General features: G+C 35.2%; 2 protein-coding genes across 3 annotated transcripts; one reads left to right on the forward strand and one right to left on the reverse strand.

Moving 5' to 3' along the window:
- Nucleotides 1-259: 259 nt before the first annotated feature.
- On the forward strand, nucleotides 260-6,556 carry CKL12 (casein kinase I-like 12). Its single transcript, XM_022299027.2, has 14 exons — nucleotides 260-615; nucleotides 707-747; nucleotides 1,582-1,651; nucleotides 1,758-1,906; nucleotides 2,005-2,100; nucleotides 2,209-2,279; nucleotides 2,380-2,441; nucleotides 3,669-3,732; nucleotides 3,876-3,960; nucleotides 4,039-4,165; nucleotides 4,276-4,358; nucleotides 4,435-4,501; nucleotides 4,571-4,713; nucleotides 5,893-6,556. The coding sequence occupies exons 1-14, from the start codon at nucleotides 540-542 to the stop codon at nucleotides 6,175-6,177; spliced, it is 1,419 nt and encodes a 472-aa protein (XP_022154719.1). The 5' UTR covers nucleotides 260-539; the 3' UTR covers nucleotides 6,178-6,556.
- TAG1 (membrane bound O-acyl transferase (MBOAT) family protein) lies at nucleotides 5,646-13,708 on the reverse strand. 2 transcript variants are annotated; one of them, XR_015792635.1, is made up of 18 exons: nucleotides 13,411-13,689; nucleotides 12,852-13,270; nucleotides 12,445-12,525; nucleotides 12,185-12,258; nucleotides 11,990-12,065; nucleotides 11,775-11,842; nucleotides 11,008-11,131; nucleotides 10,549-10,647; nucleotides 10,291-10,392; nucleotides 10,044-10,180; nucleotides 9,877-9,958; nucleotides 9,733-9,753; nucleotides 9,244-9,306; nucleotides 8,203-8,250; nucleotides 7,492-7,554; nucleotides 7,327-7,380; nucleotides 6,871-7,029; nucleotides 5,646-6,338 (listed from the first exon to the last, which is right to left on the reverse strand). XR_015792635.1 is itself a non-coding variant. In XM_022299026.2 (17 exons), exons 2-17 carry the CDS (start codon nucleotides 13,251-13,253, stop codon nucleotides 6,928-6,930), a joined length of 1,596 nt encoding a protein of 531 aa, XP_022154718.1. In that variant the 5' UTR covers nucleotides 13,254-13,270; nucleotides 13,411-13,708; the 3' UTR covers nucleotides 6,700-6,927. The 2 variants fall into 2 exon arrangements, 1 of the variants encoding a protein (XP_022154718.1); XM_022299026.2 differs by lacking the exon at nucleotides 5,646-6,338 and having other exon boundaries at nucleotides 6,700-7,029; nucleotides 13,411-13,708.
- Nucleotides 13,709-14,099: the final 391 nt, after the last annotated feature.

The following is a 14,099-nucleotide window of genomic DNA, read 5'->3' on the forward strand; positions in this document are numbered from 1 at the left end:
TTGAATGTTTGAGATTAAAAATCAACTAATCGACCGAAGAGAATCAATAACAACTGTAACAGTTTCTTTTTTTTTTTTTTTTGCAAACACACTTATTAAACTGGTTAAAATACATCTTCAGATTCAAATATTTATCATCCTATTTTGTTGAACTAAGAACAAGAGCAGTGGATTTGATTGGGCTAGTTTTTAATTTTTATAAATATACAAAACAAATAGTGAGTTTCATTTAATTTTTGGTATCTTTTTATCTTTTAAGTAAAACCAATCTTTTAACTCAACCCTAGCCTTTGGAGTTGGAGTGACCCAAGGAAATGATAAACAAAATTCCTGCCCTAGATCTCTAATTGCATTTTCATTTCTTTTTCGATGAACCTCCGATTTCCTTTCTCCGCGTGGAGATGGCGGTGAATTTTGAATTCTTCACCGTCGATTGGCCTTCCAGTTCCATGCGCTTGCTCATTCGATGTTGAAGTTCTGGTAATCGTTTTGGACATCTAGTCTTCTCTAGGGTTCTACTTCTTGTTTTTGGTTGGCGGATGGAACCTCGCGTCGGGAATAAGTTTCGGCTTGGCCGGAAGATCGGTAGCGGCTCGTTCGGGGAGATCTATCTCGGTTCGTCTTTCTCCTTCAGTTTATCAGCATTCGAAGTTCTGATTATGGTGCTGTATTAGAAGTAGGTTTAATGGTTGTGTCGAATCTGCAGGTACTAATATTCAGACGAATGAAGAGGTTGCGATTAAACTGGTAAGTGTTCCGATCTTAACCCAGCACTACGATTATAACTTCGCCTAGTCTGTTTCTCTTTTTCGTCTAGATGAGTTCTTTCCTTCTTCCCGCCGTTTGTGGTTCTGCAGTCTTTATATGCCTGGATTTACCATTCACTGTTCCCTTATTAGCGAGCCAGGTTATGAATTATACAGAAGTTGTTGTGGACTGTCAGTTACACGAATTGGAGAGGTTTTGAATGAGAAGAATGTTAATTTATGTGACACTCGACTGAAATAAGAAAGTAGCAGGATTTTTATGGTTTAGCAACTATTTGAGTGGAAGGTTGATCTCTCCAGTCATATAATAAATATTATATAAATAGGATTCTAGTGGATGAATCTTTAAACGAGACATGTACCGAAGCAAACAAACGAAACGAGGTGATTCGGTCAAAAAAAATGAATTGTTGTTTTGAGGAGAACCCCTAAATAACGTTTCAATAAAAAGTAAAGTATGTAGGTCTCCGCTTTTTAGCCCACTCTTTTTTGGTTAGACACATCCCATTGCACTGATCGGGGGTGTTCGTAGTGACTGAGGGGGATAGAGAATAATGTTAATGTTCGAACGGAGGTTGCTATTTTCTTAGAAAAGCAACGATGGATATGAGACTCGACTAAAATAAAGCTAATAGCGAGAGGTTTTTGGTTTAGTTGAGTGGAATGCACACTTATCGCTTATGCCTTGCATGCGTAAATGTAATAATTTGTCCACTGTGTTGATAATGCTTCTTTGAGTTGAATGTAGTTTTCGTTTTTTTCTGAGCTTGTTCATGTTCTAATACGACTTCTACTTTATGTTTCTTATGTTCAGGAAAATGTCAAGACGAAGCATCCTCAGTTGCTTTACGAGTCTAAGTTATACAGAATCCTGCAGGGAGGAAGTAATGAAATATCCATCTACCTTTTTTTTTCTTTTCCATGTAATTGTAACTTTTCTTGTCAGTTATTTGAATTTTACTTTTCCTTTCTAAATTCTGTTGAATACAGCTGGCATACCGAACGTAAGATGGTTTGGAGTTGAAGGAGACTACAATGTTCTTGTAATGGATTTGCTTGGTCCCAGTCTTGAAGATCTATTTAACTTCTGCAGCCGAAAGCTTTCTCTGAAGACAGTTCTTATGCTTGCGGATCAAATGGTAGATTTAATTAAGTAAATTGATATCTGATGTTAATTCTCTCTGATTGACTTTCTATTATAATTTATATTTTAAACGTCATTTGGTTGTTCGCTCAGATCAACCGCGTTGAATTTGTCCATTCTAAATCTTTTCTACATCGGGATATCAAGCCAGACAATTTTCTCATGGGGTTGGGGAGGCGTGCAAATCAGGTACTTGTTTCAGATTTACTGGAACATAGTATTCACCTTCTTAAGATTTTAATCAATTTAATCTTTCTGGTTCTGCAATATTTAGAATTTCCTTATTATAACATGCAGGTTTACATCATTGACTTTGGTCTTGCTAAGAAATACAGAGATAGTTCTACCCATCAACACATCCCTTACAGGTGATTAGAGTTCATAGATGTTGCCTTCACCTTCTTTTCATAATCGATTTTCTTTTGCCTTTAGTGCAAGTCTTTTAGTAATTGTTCCTGGTTGTTGTAGAGAAAACAAGAACTTGACTGGGACTGCAAGATATGCAAGCATGAACACTCACCTTGGGATAGGTGCTTCTTTTACCCTTCTTTAAAATAATAATGTTTATTCTCTGATATTTGATAGTCAAGTTACGTGTTGGATGTTGCATAATAATTGTCTGTACTCTAAATGTGGTTTGTAAAGGCTGTGACCACCTAGAAGAATGGATACTACATGAAACAGAGATTTTTTAATGATATATCATCCTAAATATAGAACGTTTTCAAAGGTTAAATTACAAGTTCAGTCGAACTATAAAAGATGCCTGACAAAAACTTTATAGGGGCATGTGTATTGAAAGTTTAGGGACTAAACTTGTAATTTAAGCTAAATTATATTTGTGTTTACTAAACATTTCAGTGCTTTCAAATATAATGAATTGTATGATGTTGGACTTGGATATGTATATACTTGTGTATCTTTATATATATATTTTTAAAGAAGAAGCAAAAACCTTTAATTGATATTTGAGAAGTTACAACCAAAGCGCGAAACGACTTCTTTTAGAAGTTGCACAAGAAAGGAACCCAAGAAAGTAAATTCCTTAGGAATATTTGCAAGAAAGGACCCCAAGAAAGAGGGACCAAGAAGTTGTTTACTGTTTGATAAGTTTTAATCTCAATCAACTTGTTTTCCTAATTCATTCAAAGGTGCACTGATTCCTCTTTATCCAAATGCCTCAATATTTTGCTTTAACAATATTGTTCCTTGATATTTGAGCTCTTCTGTTAAGCCCATAACCATGTAGCAAGCTTATATTATTATTCTTAGCAGCCAAAGTTTCCTACCGCAAAAACGACAATAGACATGTTTATAATCATTTTGTAGGAAGAGTTTGCCATCCGATGTAATTTTTTCTCTCTTTTTTTTATTTACTTTAATTTTAATTTTCAGATGCTCCGCCCTAGCCAATCATTATTTGATTTTTTAATTTATCCTCCACATTTTCTCCTAGTGGTCTTAAGGGTCTTTTTGCTCCACATACTCATAACTCATGAGTCGACAAAGACCTCCGAGCTTGATCTTCCCACCAACATTCTCACGAGATATCTTAATTTTACCTCTAAGTTTCTGTTCATACACATGCATGAAGTATTCTAATTGTGACGTGGATGCATGCATTCCCTCTCTTTTTGGCCGGAATTGAGGTTCTCTAACCTGGGGATTACTTTACCATTTTGTTTTAATATTATTTAATATAACTGATATTAGTTATCACCTTCCTCTTTACTGACAATCTACCATCTGGATTGCAGAGCAAAGTCGAAGGGATGACTTGGAGTCTCTTGGTTATGTCCTTATGTACTTCTTAAGAGGAAGGTGATTAGTTTTTACCACTTTGTTTTTGTTATCATGAATACAGCATCAAATATAGCTTTCCGAGGCTTGTTAATTTAGTAATACATCCTTGTTTCCAATCCGAAAAAAGAGTTAATTTAGTAATACATTATCTGTTCTGGCAGTCTTCCCTGGCAGGGACTGAAAGCAGGAACTAAGAAACAGAAGTATGAGAAAATTAGTGAGAAGAAAGTATCTACCTCTATTGAGGCAAGTTGTTTTTAAATGTAACTTATAGAGCATTCTTAACACTTCTTCTCTGTCTAAAAGGACTTAATGGTCTTATAGGCATTATGCCGCGGTTATCCATCAGAATTTGCGTCATATTTCCATTACTGCCGATCGCTACGTTTTGATGATAAGCCAGATTATGCTTATCTGAAAAGAATATTCCGTGATCTCTTCATACGTGAAGGTTCGAATATCTTTATAATTTGCAACTGCACTGTTTTTTCTTGTTTCTAAAATGGTATGTTGTTAGAATAAATACTATGTGTGTTTTTGTTGTTGTTTGTTTTGCTACAGGTTTCCAGTTTGATTATGTGTTTGACTGGACCATTTTAAAGTATCAGCAGTCACAGCTGGCCACTCCTCCAACCCGTGCACTAGTTAGTTTATTTGTGGCATTCTTTTATTGTGTTCTTTTAACCAGTACTGAATGGATGGTACTTATTCTTCTATTAGGGTGCCGGTGCTGGAACCAGTTCCGGAATCCCTCCTGGAATAGCTAGTGCTGATAGACAGCCGACAGGTATTTTTCTTCTTTTATTTTTTTTGTTGAATTTCTTCTTGTTTGTCCCTTTGACCTTTTGACTTAAAGGTGGAGAGGAGGCACAACTAGCTGGGTTGTCTTTGATGGATTCATCTAGGCGGAGGGTATCCGGGCTGGCTATGAATTCTGGGACTTTTGCAAAACAGAAGAGTCCAATTGCCAATGATACTGCACTCCCTAAAGACGCAGTGGTATGTTTACATGCGCTCTTGACTCTACCTTATTTAATCTACCATTTCATACTCTTATTTTATACATCCATAATTGAATATTGACTTAGAAGATATTCTATGTATGTTGTTAAAATCACTCCCGCTATTGCCAAAATCACTTCCATTTCCATTGGGAAGTTAAAAAACTGATTTTAGGAAAACATTAAATCATTTAAAAATTTTAAGGTATTGGAAAATCAATTATTCTTAAACCTTTTTTTTTTCAAAATCACTCACTCTGACTCACACTAATCATTTAATTTTGATTTTTTATCTCTCTCGAGAAAACCATATATTCACTTTATTAAAAATGAAAGCATTGTTTTTCTAATGTCGGAGTTCAAATTTTATTACCTGGTTTACTGTCCATTGAGCACGCGGGACCAAAGTTATCTGTCATTATGACCATACTGGCGCTCTAATTATTAAATAATTTTAAAGCTTTCAAATTATAGTATGCACGCTAATAACTAAATAGCTGTAGACTATAACTAAGGTTAAAAAATTATTTTACTTTTAGTCCCTGTATTTTAATTTGTAATGATTTAATCATTGTGCTTTCGAATTGATAACAATTTAGTCTTTAAACTTTAATAGGTAATAATTTCGTTCTTGTAATTTAAAGTTGGTAACTATTTAGTTTTTATCATTGTTAAGTTTTTTTTGTATGTATAGATTGATAAGTTAAAGAGGGATCAAATATGTTTATGAATTAGAAAGATTAAATTTTTATATGATAAAATTTGACACTTAATTTTAATAAAAAAATTTATGATAGGAACTAAGTTGTTACAAATTTTAAATTATTTTAAACTACAGGGACGGATTAAGTTGTTACTTTAGGAAACGTACGAGGACTAAAACGTTATCAACTATAGTTCAGGGACTAAATTGTTATTTTAGTGAAAGTATAGGGACCAAGCATGTTTTTTAACCAATAACTAAAAATAACCGATAACTAAAAATAAGAGTTCAATTTTTCAATTCAAGCTGCTAGAATTTTAAAATTGGAGCAGACAGTTCTTTGCGTGTCTTTCAATTGTACTTTGTTTTCTCTCGACTCATTGAGAATGTGAATTTAGATTATTAGGCTCTGTATGTAATTTAACTTCCATTTGCTGCTTGAGCCAACTAACGCCCAAGTTGTGCACTATGCAGTTTTCAGGCTCTAATATTGTGGGGCGATCGAGTGGATCATCAAGACGGGCTGCTGTATCGAGTAGCCGGGATCCTTATATTGGAAGCGAATCAGATCACCACCGCTCTCGAACAACCGATGCTAGTCCTGGGGCATTGCATAAGAGCATAAGCGTGCAGAGAAGTCCACCAGTTGGACCGGCAGAACCCAAGCGCAGCGCATCCGGAAGGCACACTGGACATGTAAAGAATTATGACTCTGCTTTGAAGGGAATCGAAGGGCTGCAATTGGAGAATGATTATTAGAGCAGGTCACCTCGGCGCTCTTTATGTTCAGTTCAGTTGTACAAGAATTTTCTGGTGTGGGACAATGCTATGCTGTAGAATAGGAAGGAGATATTGTCACCTTCATTTAAGGGGTGGTGGTGTGATTTCCAACCAACGTACTCCATTTATGGATTCGTCTTCTGAAAAAAAAAACGGCCTTTAATTTAGACAGACAACAACCCACTCATGGCTTTATTGGGATTTGTTATGTAAAGTCCACGTTCAGTGATTGGTGCCACTATTTTCATTACATTACTACGTGCATTCCACCAAAAACAGGCAAAGAAAACAAAAACTTGTGAAATTAGTTGCTTCTTTCGTATTGGAACATAATCTACCCAACCATTGGAAATGTGTATATTTTGCTTCCAAGTTTCTCCATTTTATTTCATTTCTTGTCAAAATATGGAAAGTTGGGTTTTAACCTTTTTTTGACTTTTTTAAGTAGTTGAGTTGTGTTGCATGCTGGTCGTGGTGGCCCTTGTGTTTTGTAAAAGAAGCTCCGGTCGAAGTCATGTGGAATATACATAATAAAAAAATAACAAATAAACCTAATTGAATTTACATAGATAGCATGAAACTTGACGAAAACATAGCATTGCATCTCAAAAAGTACAAAAGAAGTTGTGGGAGGCAGCAGGGAATGGAAAAGGGTGGGATCGCTATGTTTACCCGCGCAGAAAGTAGAGGAAGTTGAGCCACAGCCACATACGTAAATTAGAGAGTAGCTTAGTCGATCCCTTTGCGGTTGAGCAAGTCGTGATAGTATAGTAAGAGACACATTGGTTGACCAAGAATGCTAAATATGAACCAGAACGTCATGTTTCCAACCTGACCATTCAAACACTACAACATCAAAATAATAACTAAACCCCATTCACCTCACCTAGCTAATGCCATAGCCGTCAATACAGTAAATCATTTTCTTATCAATGCACTCTATATAACTATTTAATTTACTTTATTCAATTATAATCAAGGACATATTATTGACCCATACCTGAAACTGACACCTTGTTAAAACTTACTTCGGTTTTCAGGCTTGTCGATTTAATTTTCCTCCCAAATCCTAATATATACTACACCTATGTACAATTGGATATTTCTAGGAACAGAAACTTGGCATACCATAGAGTTTTTGAACGTATTTTGAAGGTGATTCGTTATCAAAACCAGCGGAATCTGCATCAAGCAAGAAAAAAGTTCAAAGAAAATGCAAAGAAAAAAATAGTGGGACCAGAGAATTCACGTCCATCAAATGAAAATTTCATAAAATTATGAGAAACTATTGACCTGAAACATTATTCCTATGAAAGCCCAGAGCTTGAACATGTGGCAAGGGACAGCAATGCACAGCTGCATAAATAATAACACTAGATTAATTAAATAGAACACGTCGTCAAACTTCTGGTAAACATGACACCATTATTTGCCTAAAAAGAAAAAGATAAATAAAAATTACCAGGAATCAAGGGTTGAAAACCACTTAGAATTTAGAAATATTGGGCAGCAAAGTTTTGAAGGGGAAAGTATAGGGCAATTTCATAGCTCATAACAAATTAAAATACATCCAAATGCAACATCACGATTTTAAATTGACATGGAGGACACAGTTCTATTTTTCAGGATTGACGTAAAAATCATCACCACTCCTTCCTTCCCCCTTTTCTTTATTTGAACTTAATGTAGAACAAGCCCATCAAAGAGATTTTTCGAAAAGCATAGCAAAGCAATTCATACCACCCTTTAAAAGCTTGCTGAAATGCAATCGAAATGGTTGGCATGATGGCACATAAGCTCAATAATCACAAAAAATGCAGTTTTTAACTCAAATTTATTACAAAAGAGTTAACCCTTCATTGCAAATCATTTAATCAGTGTATAAATACAAACAAAATTTCCCTCATTTCCACAAGCCAGAAATTTAGTAAAGCATAACAAAGGTTTAGAGAAGCTAGGAAATAAAAATACCGAGAAAATGAAAAGGAAGTGAAAAGTTTATACCTCATGGAATACTGCAGAAACTAGAAATGAAATTACGATTGCAACTCCCTGCATATGTTTGGTAAGAGAAGATAGAGCATTTATTACAAATATTCTTCTATACAACAGTTCATTAATTTAATAAACAGTTCATGCAAAAATTTTCAGAGATGAAGTTATGAAATTGACAGATGGCCAAGTATCTATTAAGATGAATATCTCAAAGAAGAACAAAGTGAGACATTTAAGTTGATTGTGGCAGATCTGCAATTAGCCAACAATATTTTGGTCAGAGATGAGACGAGAGGAACCTGATGTAGATACTACCCCAACCCAATTCACCAAATCAAAACTTCGGTTTAGAAAGCAGGATGCCCGACATTCAATTTCAAAAGACAAGTTTTCCTTTTCATATAATAATTATTCATTTTTTACCATAGGCTATCATATTGAGAAAGGAGAAATCACATGGTAAAGGTGAGCAATATTCTGTGCAAGCAAAAAATACTGCAGAAATGGTTGTGTCGTGCCTAATTCATCTTCTTTAAAGAAAACTCAAAGATGCAAAGAAATGTCCCAAATTGTCAGCAATCAAATATAAAAAGAAGATATATAGTCCATTTAAATATCATGTTCAATGTCATCACATTGGATATATAGATGCCAGAATTCCTTGGTCTGATTTATTAATATGAAACCATCTTGTGGCCTCTGAGCTTACTAAGACCATCAAGGTGTCTGTTTTTTTTCCTTTTTTCAATAGCCTATACCATTATCTCCATCAAAGTAATAAATTAGATAACCATCTCCATGTATTTGGTAAACATATGAAACCAACTCATCCTTATCCACCAAGAACAGGGGAAGGAGCTGGAAGTACTTCTCAATTTAAACATTCCCATGCATCATTTTACCATATCAGTAAAGGGTGAAATCAACATTTGAAGGCCAATATGTTAAACATGCATTGAGGAACATCAATACATGAAGATGACACTACATAGTTATCTGCTGAAAGACACTTGCAATAGATGTGGTGAGAATAAAAATAGCACAAAGTACCTTCGGTATCCCATTTCTTAGGCATGGAAAATAGATGTGGCGAACCATCCATTTATGGACAGGCTGTTCATAGAAGTCAAATCAGTTGACAATTAACCATCCATTTATGCACGGTTAATTTCAAATATTATTACTGGTTGGATATAGAATATCATAAGAGGGAAATAAGTTGGTACATGTTGTACTAGTATTTTTTAAGTACTAACAGGACTGACAAAAAGAATACAACTAAAGCACGACCAAAATAGACTAGAAAGTTCTTTTTTTTTTCTTTCCATGAACTCATGAAGAGAAACTAGAAACCATTACAAACTAAAAATATAAAAAATTAACAGTGTAAGGACAAAAATAATTTGTTGACTTAGTGAGTTGTTTCTTTTCATTACAACGTAAGAACGATGCCTGATTTCAGTATATCGAGACTAAAATTATCATAGATCACAGTTGAGAAGAAAATCGCTTTGAAAGAATATGGACTGAGGAACATACCATATTCCACATTCTCCAATACTGCAGCCATGGAGCCAAAGGAAAGATCCACACAATCAAGACAAATAGTTAAATACATCTTCATAGAAAAGGGAATAGGTGAAGAAAACGTAAGAAACATATTTTCACTGGGCATATATTAACCTCTTCAACTGTTTGGGCATTCCACCAGTCCTTGTAGAACTCTCGATCTCCAAAACAAAGAACCTCAGCCAATATATTTAACCTATCAGGTGAAACCATACTTTGTAATTTAGAAGTTCAAACAAATAATTTCATCCAAAATGTTTTATCATGTTTAAGATACGTACCATAGGTGGAAAAAGCAGTAAAACATGCACAGCCAAACATATAAATTTGGCACAGAAAGCTTTAAGATCCTCTCTGTAGCATACAAAAGGTTACCCTTTAACGGATGTTGAGAATTTCTGACAATAGGATTTATGTACTGTAAGATCATAAAAGAAAAAAAGCACATTAAACTTCCATCAATTTATGAAGATTTAGAAAATAAGACGGAGCTAGGGAACTATTAAGATTTAAGACTAGGCAATATACCTGTTCAATAATAAAACCCATAACCCCAGTGAATATTATTAACTTAACAAATTGTCGAACCACCCAACCCTTTCGTATGTGTGCTGTTCGTGGGTAGCTTGGCTGCAAGGACAGTGCACAAAATGGCCGTCAACAGATAAAAATCATATCACATTGAGTAAATAGAAATATGAATAAGCAATTATCTAGATATGAGAAGTAGTAGCTGATTCATGCACCTAACAAAATCTTCAAAATATTTCCTTTTTGATAAAATACCTGATAACATAATGTCGGAGCAAGCATAAAGTAGACCAAACTCCTGAAACTAACATTGTGAGGGTAGTCCGAGGTCAGGGAACTAGGCAAGACATCTCCCTAAGGAAACAACTTTATGACATTAGAACAGACAGATACCAAATCATCAAACATCAGGCAGAAATAGTGATACAAGGAGAGCACATATTTCTAATCCTTGCAAAAATGAGAAACATGAGTAAACCTTCAAAAAGAGTTAAAACAAGCCATCCACTCAAATACAGCCAGTTGTAAACTTTCAAACAACTCAAATTAGAAATATTGTTTTGAAAAAGAAATAAAATATTCACAATAATAATGATCAAATAAAACACTAACTTAAAGCTAATAATTTATTAAGAACTCTAAACAGCTTCTGGAACATTCTTTCGCACAGAAATACTTTGTTCAAGAACCCATGAAAGGGAACCAGATTGTTACCTCATCAACTGATTTGGAAACTGCTCTCATGTCATGATTTGTATGAGCATACGAAACCAATTTCAACCAGACAATGCATGCAAAGAGCATCAAAGTTACACCAGATAAAACAGCAGAGTCAAACCTGCACAATTTTAAGTCATTAAATCAAATCATATGCTTTGCGACTCAGCTTTCCAATTTCCATATTCATGTAAGATCATTGAATCTATCATCATTCCCATAGATAAACAGTAGGTTACATACTCCAGAATATCTAGAGAGCGGGAGAGAGTTTGCAAATAAAATTCTATAGAATCATTCAGAAATTACAGTTTCCAACATAGAAGACTGCTATGAAATTAATGCCAACTTGCTCACATCCTAATTATGGAGTATATAGCGAGAATATTAATAATAAAGTAACAAGGTGTTTCCATCTTTATGTATCTTTGAAAGTCAGACTTCGTAGCTAGATTATAGGTTTTCTCTATTTTCTCATCAAGCAATTTGGACCTGTTTTTAAAACACTATTCTGAAAAAAAAATTTCAAAAGAGCTATGCATAAAACATACATAATGAACAGTCAGATTAAAGTCAGAATAGTTAATTTTACCTCCCCAAAAGGTTCTGTGTTAACGTTAGAAAAAATTAACTTATATAAGCATTTTCAACATGTTAAAACATTAAGTAACAATCTATTAATAAAAATAAGAAATGATCCAACGTCACTCAGTTGATCATCCTCCTAAAAAAGTGCCAAATGTGCGAAGGAAACCATAACTTACCTGAGAATCATAAAAACTGGGTACAGAACTGCAGCAGTGGTAATAATAATATGAAGAAAAATAATAACCTGCAATTGCAATTTCAGCCTGTTATCCATCAAATTATCATATATACAGTTGAAATCCATCCAAAGAAACGCTTACAGTCCTAAAAAAGATAAAGGAAAGTAAAGAAATGAGAAAGAGTTCCGCATAGAGTTAACTAAAAAGCTTACAGGCTCAGATATATATTTCTGTACTGCGAACTTCTCAACAAGAAAAGCAGAAAGGGGGAATACAGGGAGAGAAAGGCTGCAAGGGAAAGTAAGGCAGTGCTATGTCAGATAATAATTAAAAATACATATATTTAATTAAATAATAAGAGCTCATACATCTTACTGGAGTAGCAAAAGAAACAATAAGAAATTTACCAACACATTAGAAGTGGCCAGTCTCGCAAGGATCTTGAACTAAACCAAAAACCACTTTGAATTAACCAACCATACTGCAAAAAGTATACCAAACAGGGGGGAAACAGAAATTACATTAAACCTAAGCAAAAAATACTCTCCCAGAAATGACGTAAATAACAAAAAATTGATGGAAGTAGGTAAGAAACGAAAACGAGCCAATTTCACTTGTTCTACATAGTTGACGCCAAAAATACAAGAATAGGCTAGAGGAGGCAGACCTTCATAAGATTCTCAATGATCAGTCTGCTGTTAACTGCAACAAGCACTACTATACAGAGGTTGAACAGACCTGCGTGGCTCTGCCATTTGAAATAATAAAATTGTGTGCATTATATAATCATCAACCATCGGATCTAAGCCAGAAATAACACGGCATGTTAACCATAGTTTCATGCGAGTAAAGTATTTTCGATGACAATTCAAGATGATCAAAATGTTGCTCGAACAAAACATTCCGTCTCGGAAGATTTTCTTCGACAAGCAGTCGGCCTAAGCATAAATTCACTTATGAAACGGAAAATCGACTTCGGATAGCTGTTTAATATTTCAGCTATGCAGTTCCGAACAGGAAGAACAGATGTACGTGCGGTATCAAGATAAAAATTAACCGATAACTTTTTCCTACCTGTCTGAATATCGCATCAGAGCTTAGAGGACTTTCCTTTACTCGCCGATGAGCCGGAACCGAAGGCCGGTAAGCAAATTTCACAGCGGAAACATCAAAATTCGCGTCGCCTCGACTCTCGGACTTATCACCAGGATCCTTTTCCGTTTCCATTAGATTCAGATTTTCAACAGCGTCATTTCGATCCTTATCGTCCTCGCGTCTCTTGGCAGCCGATAAAGCATTAACACCTGCATCTGGAAGCAAATTGTCACATTCACTAGTGTTCGGTCTCAAAATTGTATCAGACTCCGGTACGGCGGTGGTAGCACTCGGTCGCCTACGAACGAAGCGGTTGGCATCCAATTCGCTTAAAGAGCTAGGTGAGGCGGTTGTACTCTCAAGCGTATCGGCGATCGCCATCAGAGAAGAGAACACAGCTACAACAATAGACGGAATGAGAGAAATTCTTGTAAAAAGAAAAGGCGAAATAGAGGTAGAGGAAAGATGAACAAAAATTAGCGAACGAATCAACCGCGCGCATGAACAGTAGAAACAGAAAGAGCGGGAAAGAACTTACATAGTCGGTGAACTGGAGGTTAGGCGGTGAAGGCGAAGCCAGCGAGAGAGAGAATCCGATCAAGACGAAAAAGGAGTACGCGAGAGAGAGAGATTTGATTCACATTAGAAGGCAGAAGGAGAGAGGCAAAGAGCGATTTGAAGTCGTTCAGAGAAATGTCAAGAATCTAGAGATGCGAGAGATGGCAAATTTCGCGACGTGGTGACGGACGAATGGAAGTGTCAGCGTCAGCGCCTTATTGCATTCATTTATTTTACTCCTGGTTCTGGTAGAGGGACGCAGAATCTGACATCCCTATGTCCTAGATTTATCATGTCATACAAAAATATCCTCAATCTAAATATAAGCCTTAAGCCAATCTGAATTTTTACTCATTTTAGACCAATTTTAATTGAGCTTAGTTTTGACTTAGTTTATATGATTTAATAATTTTCAATTTAATCATTATGGTTTAATCACATTTCACAAAAAAATCATCATCGTCATATTTACTTTTTCTCTCATGCAGCAACTTTCTATTTGGGATAACTTCCTATTTTCTAGGACTACACAAGAAAATAGGTGAGGTTTTCAAACGGATAAAACATAATTTATGAATGAATGATAATGTGATGTCTCTATAGAACCCTCCTCTGAATAATTAATGGAAATTGAACACCGATACAACATGGAAAGATAAACGAGGTGTC

This window comes from Momordica charantia (assembly GCF_013281855.1).
Source record: "Momordica charantia cultivar OHB3-1 chromosome 8 unlocalized genomic scaffold, Mcharantia_2.0 BLBB01000008.1, whole genome shotgun sequence".
Lineage (NCBI taxonomy): Eukaryota > Viridiplantae > Streptophyta > Magnoliopsida > Cucurbitales > Cucurbitaceae > Momordica > Momordica charantia.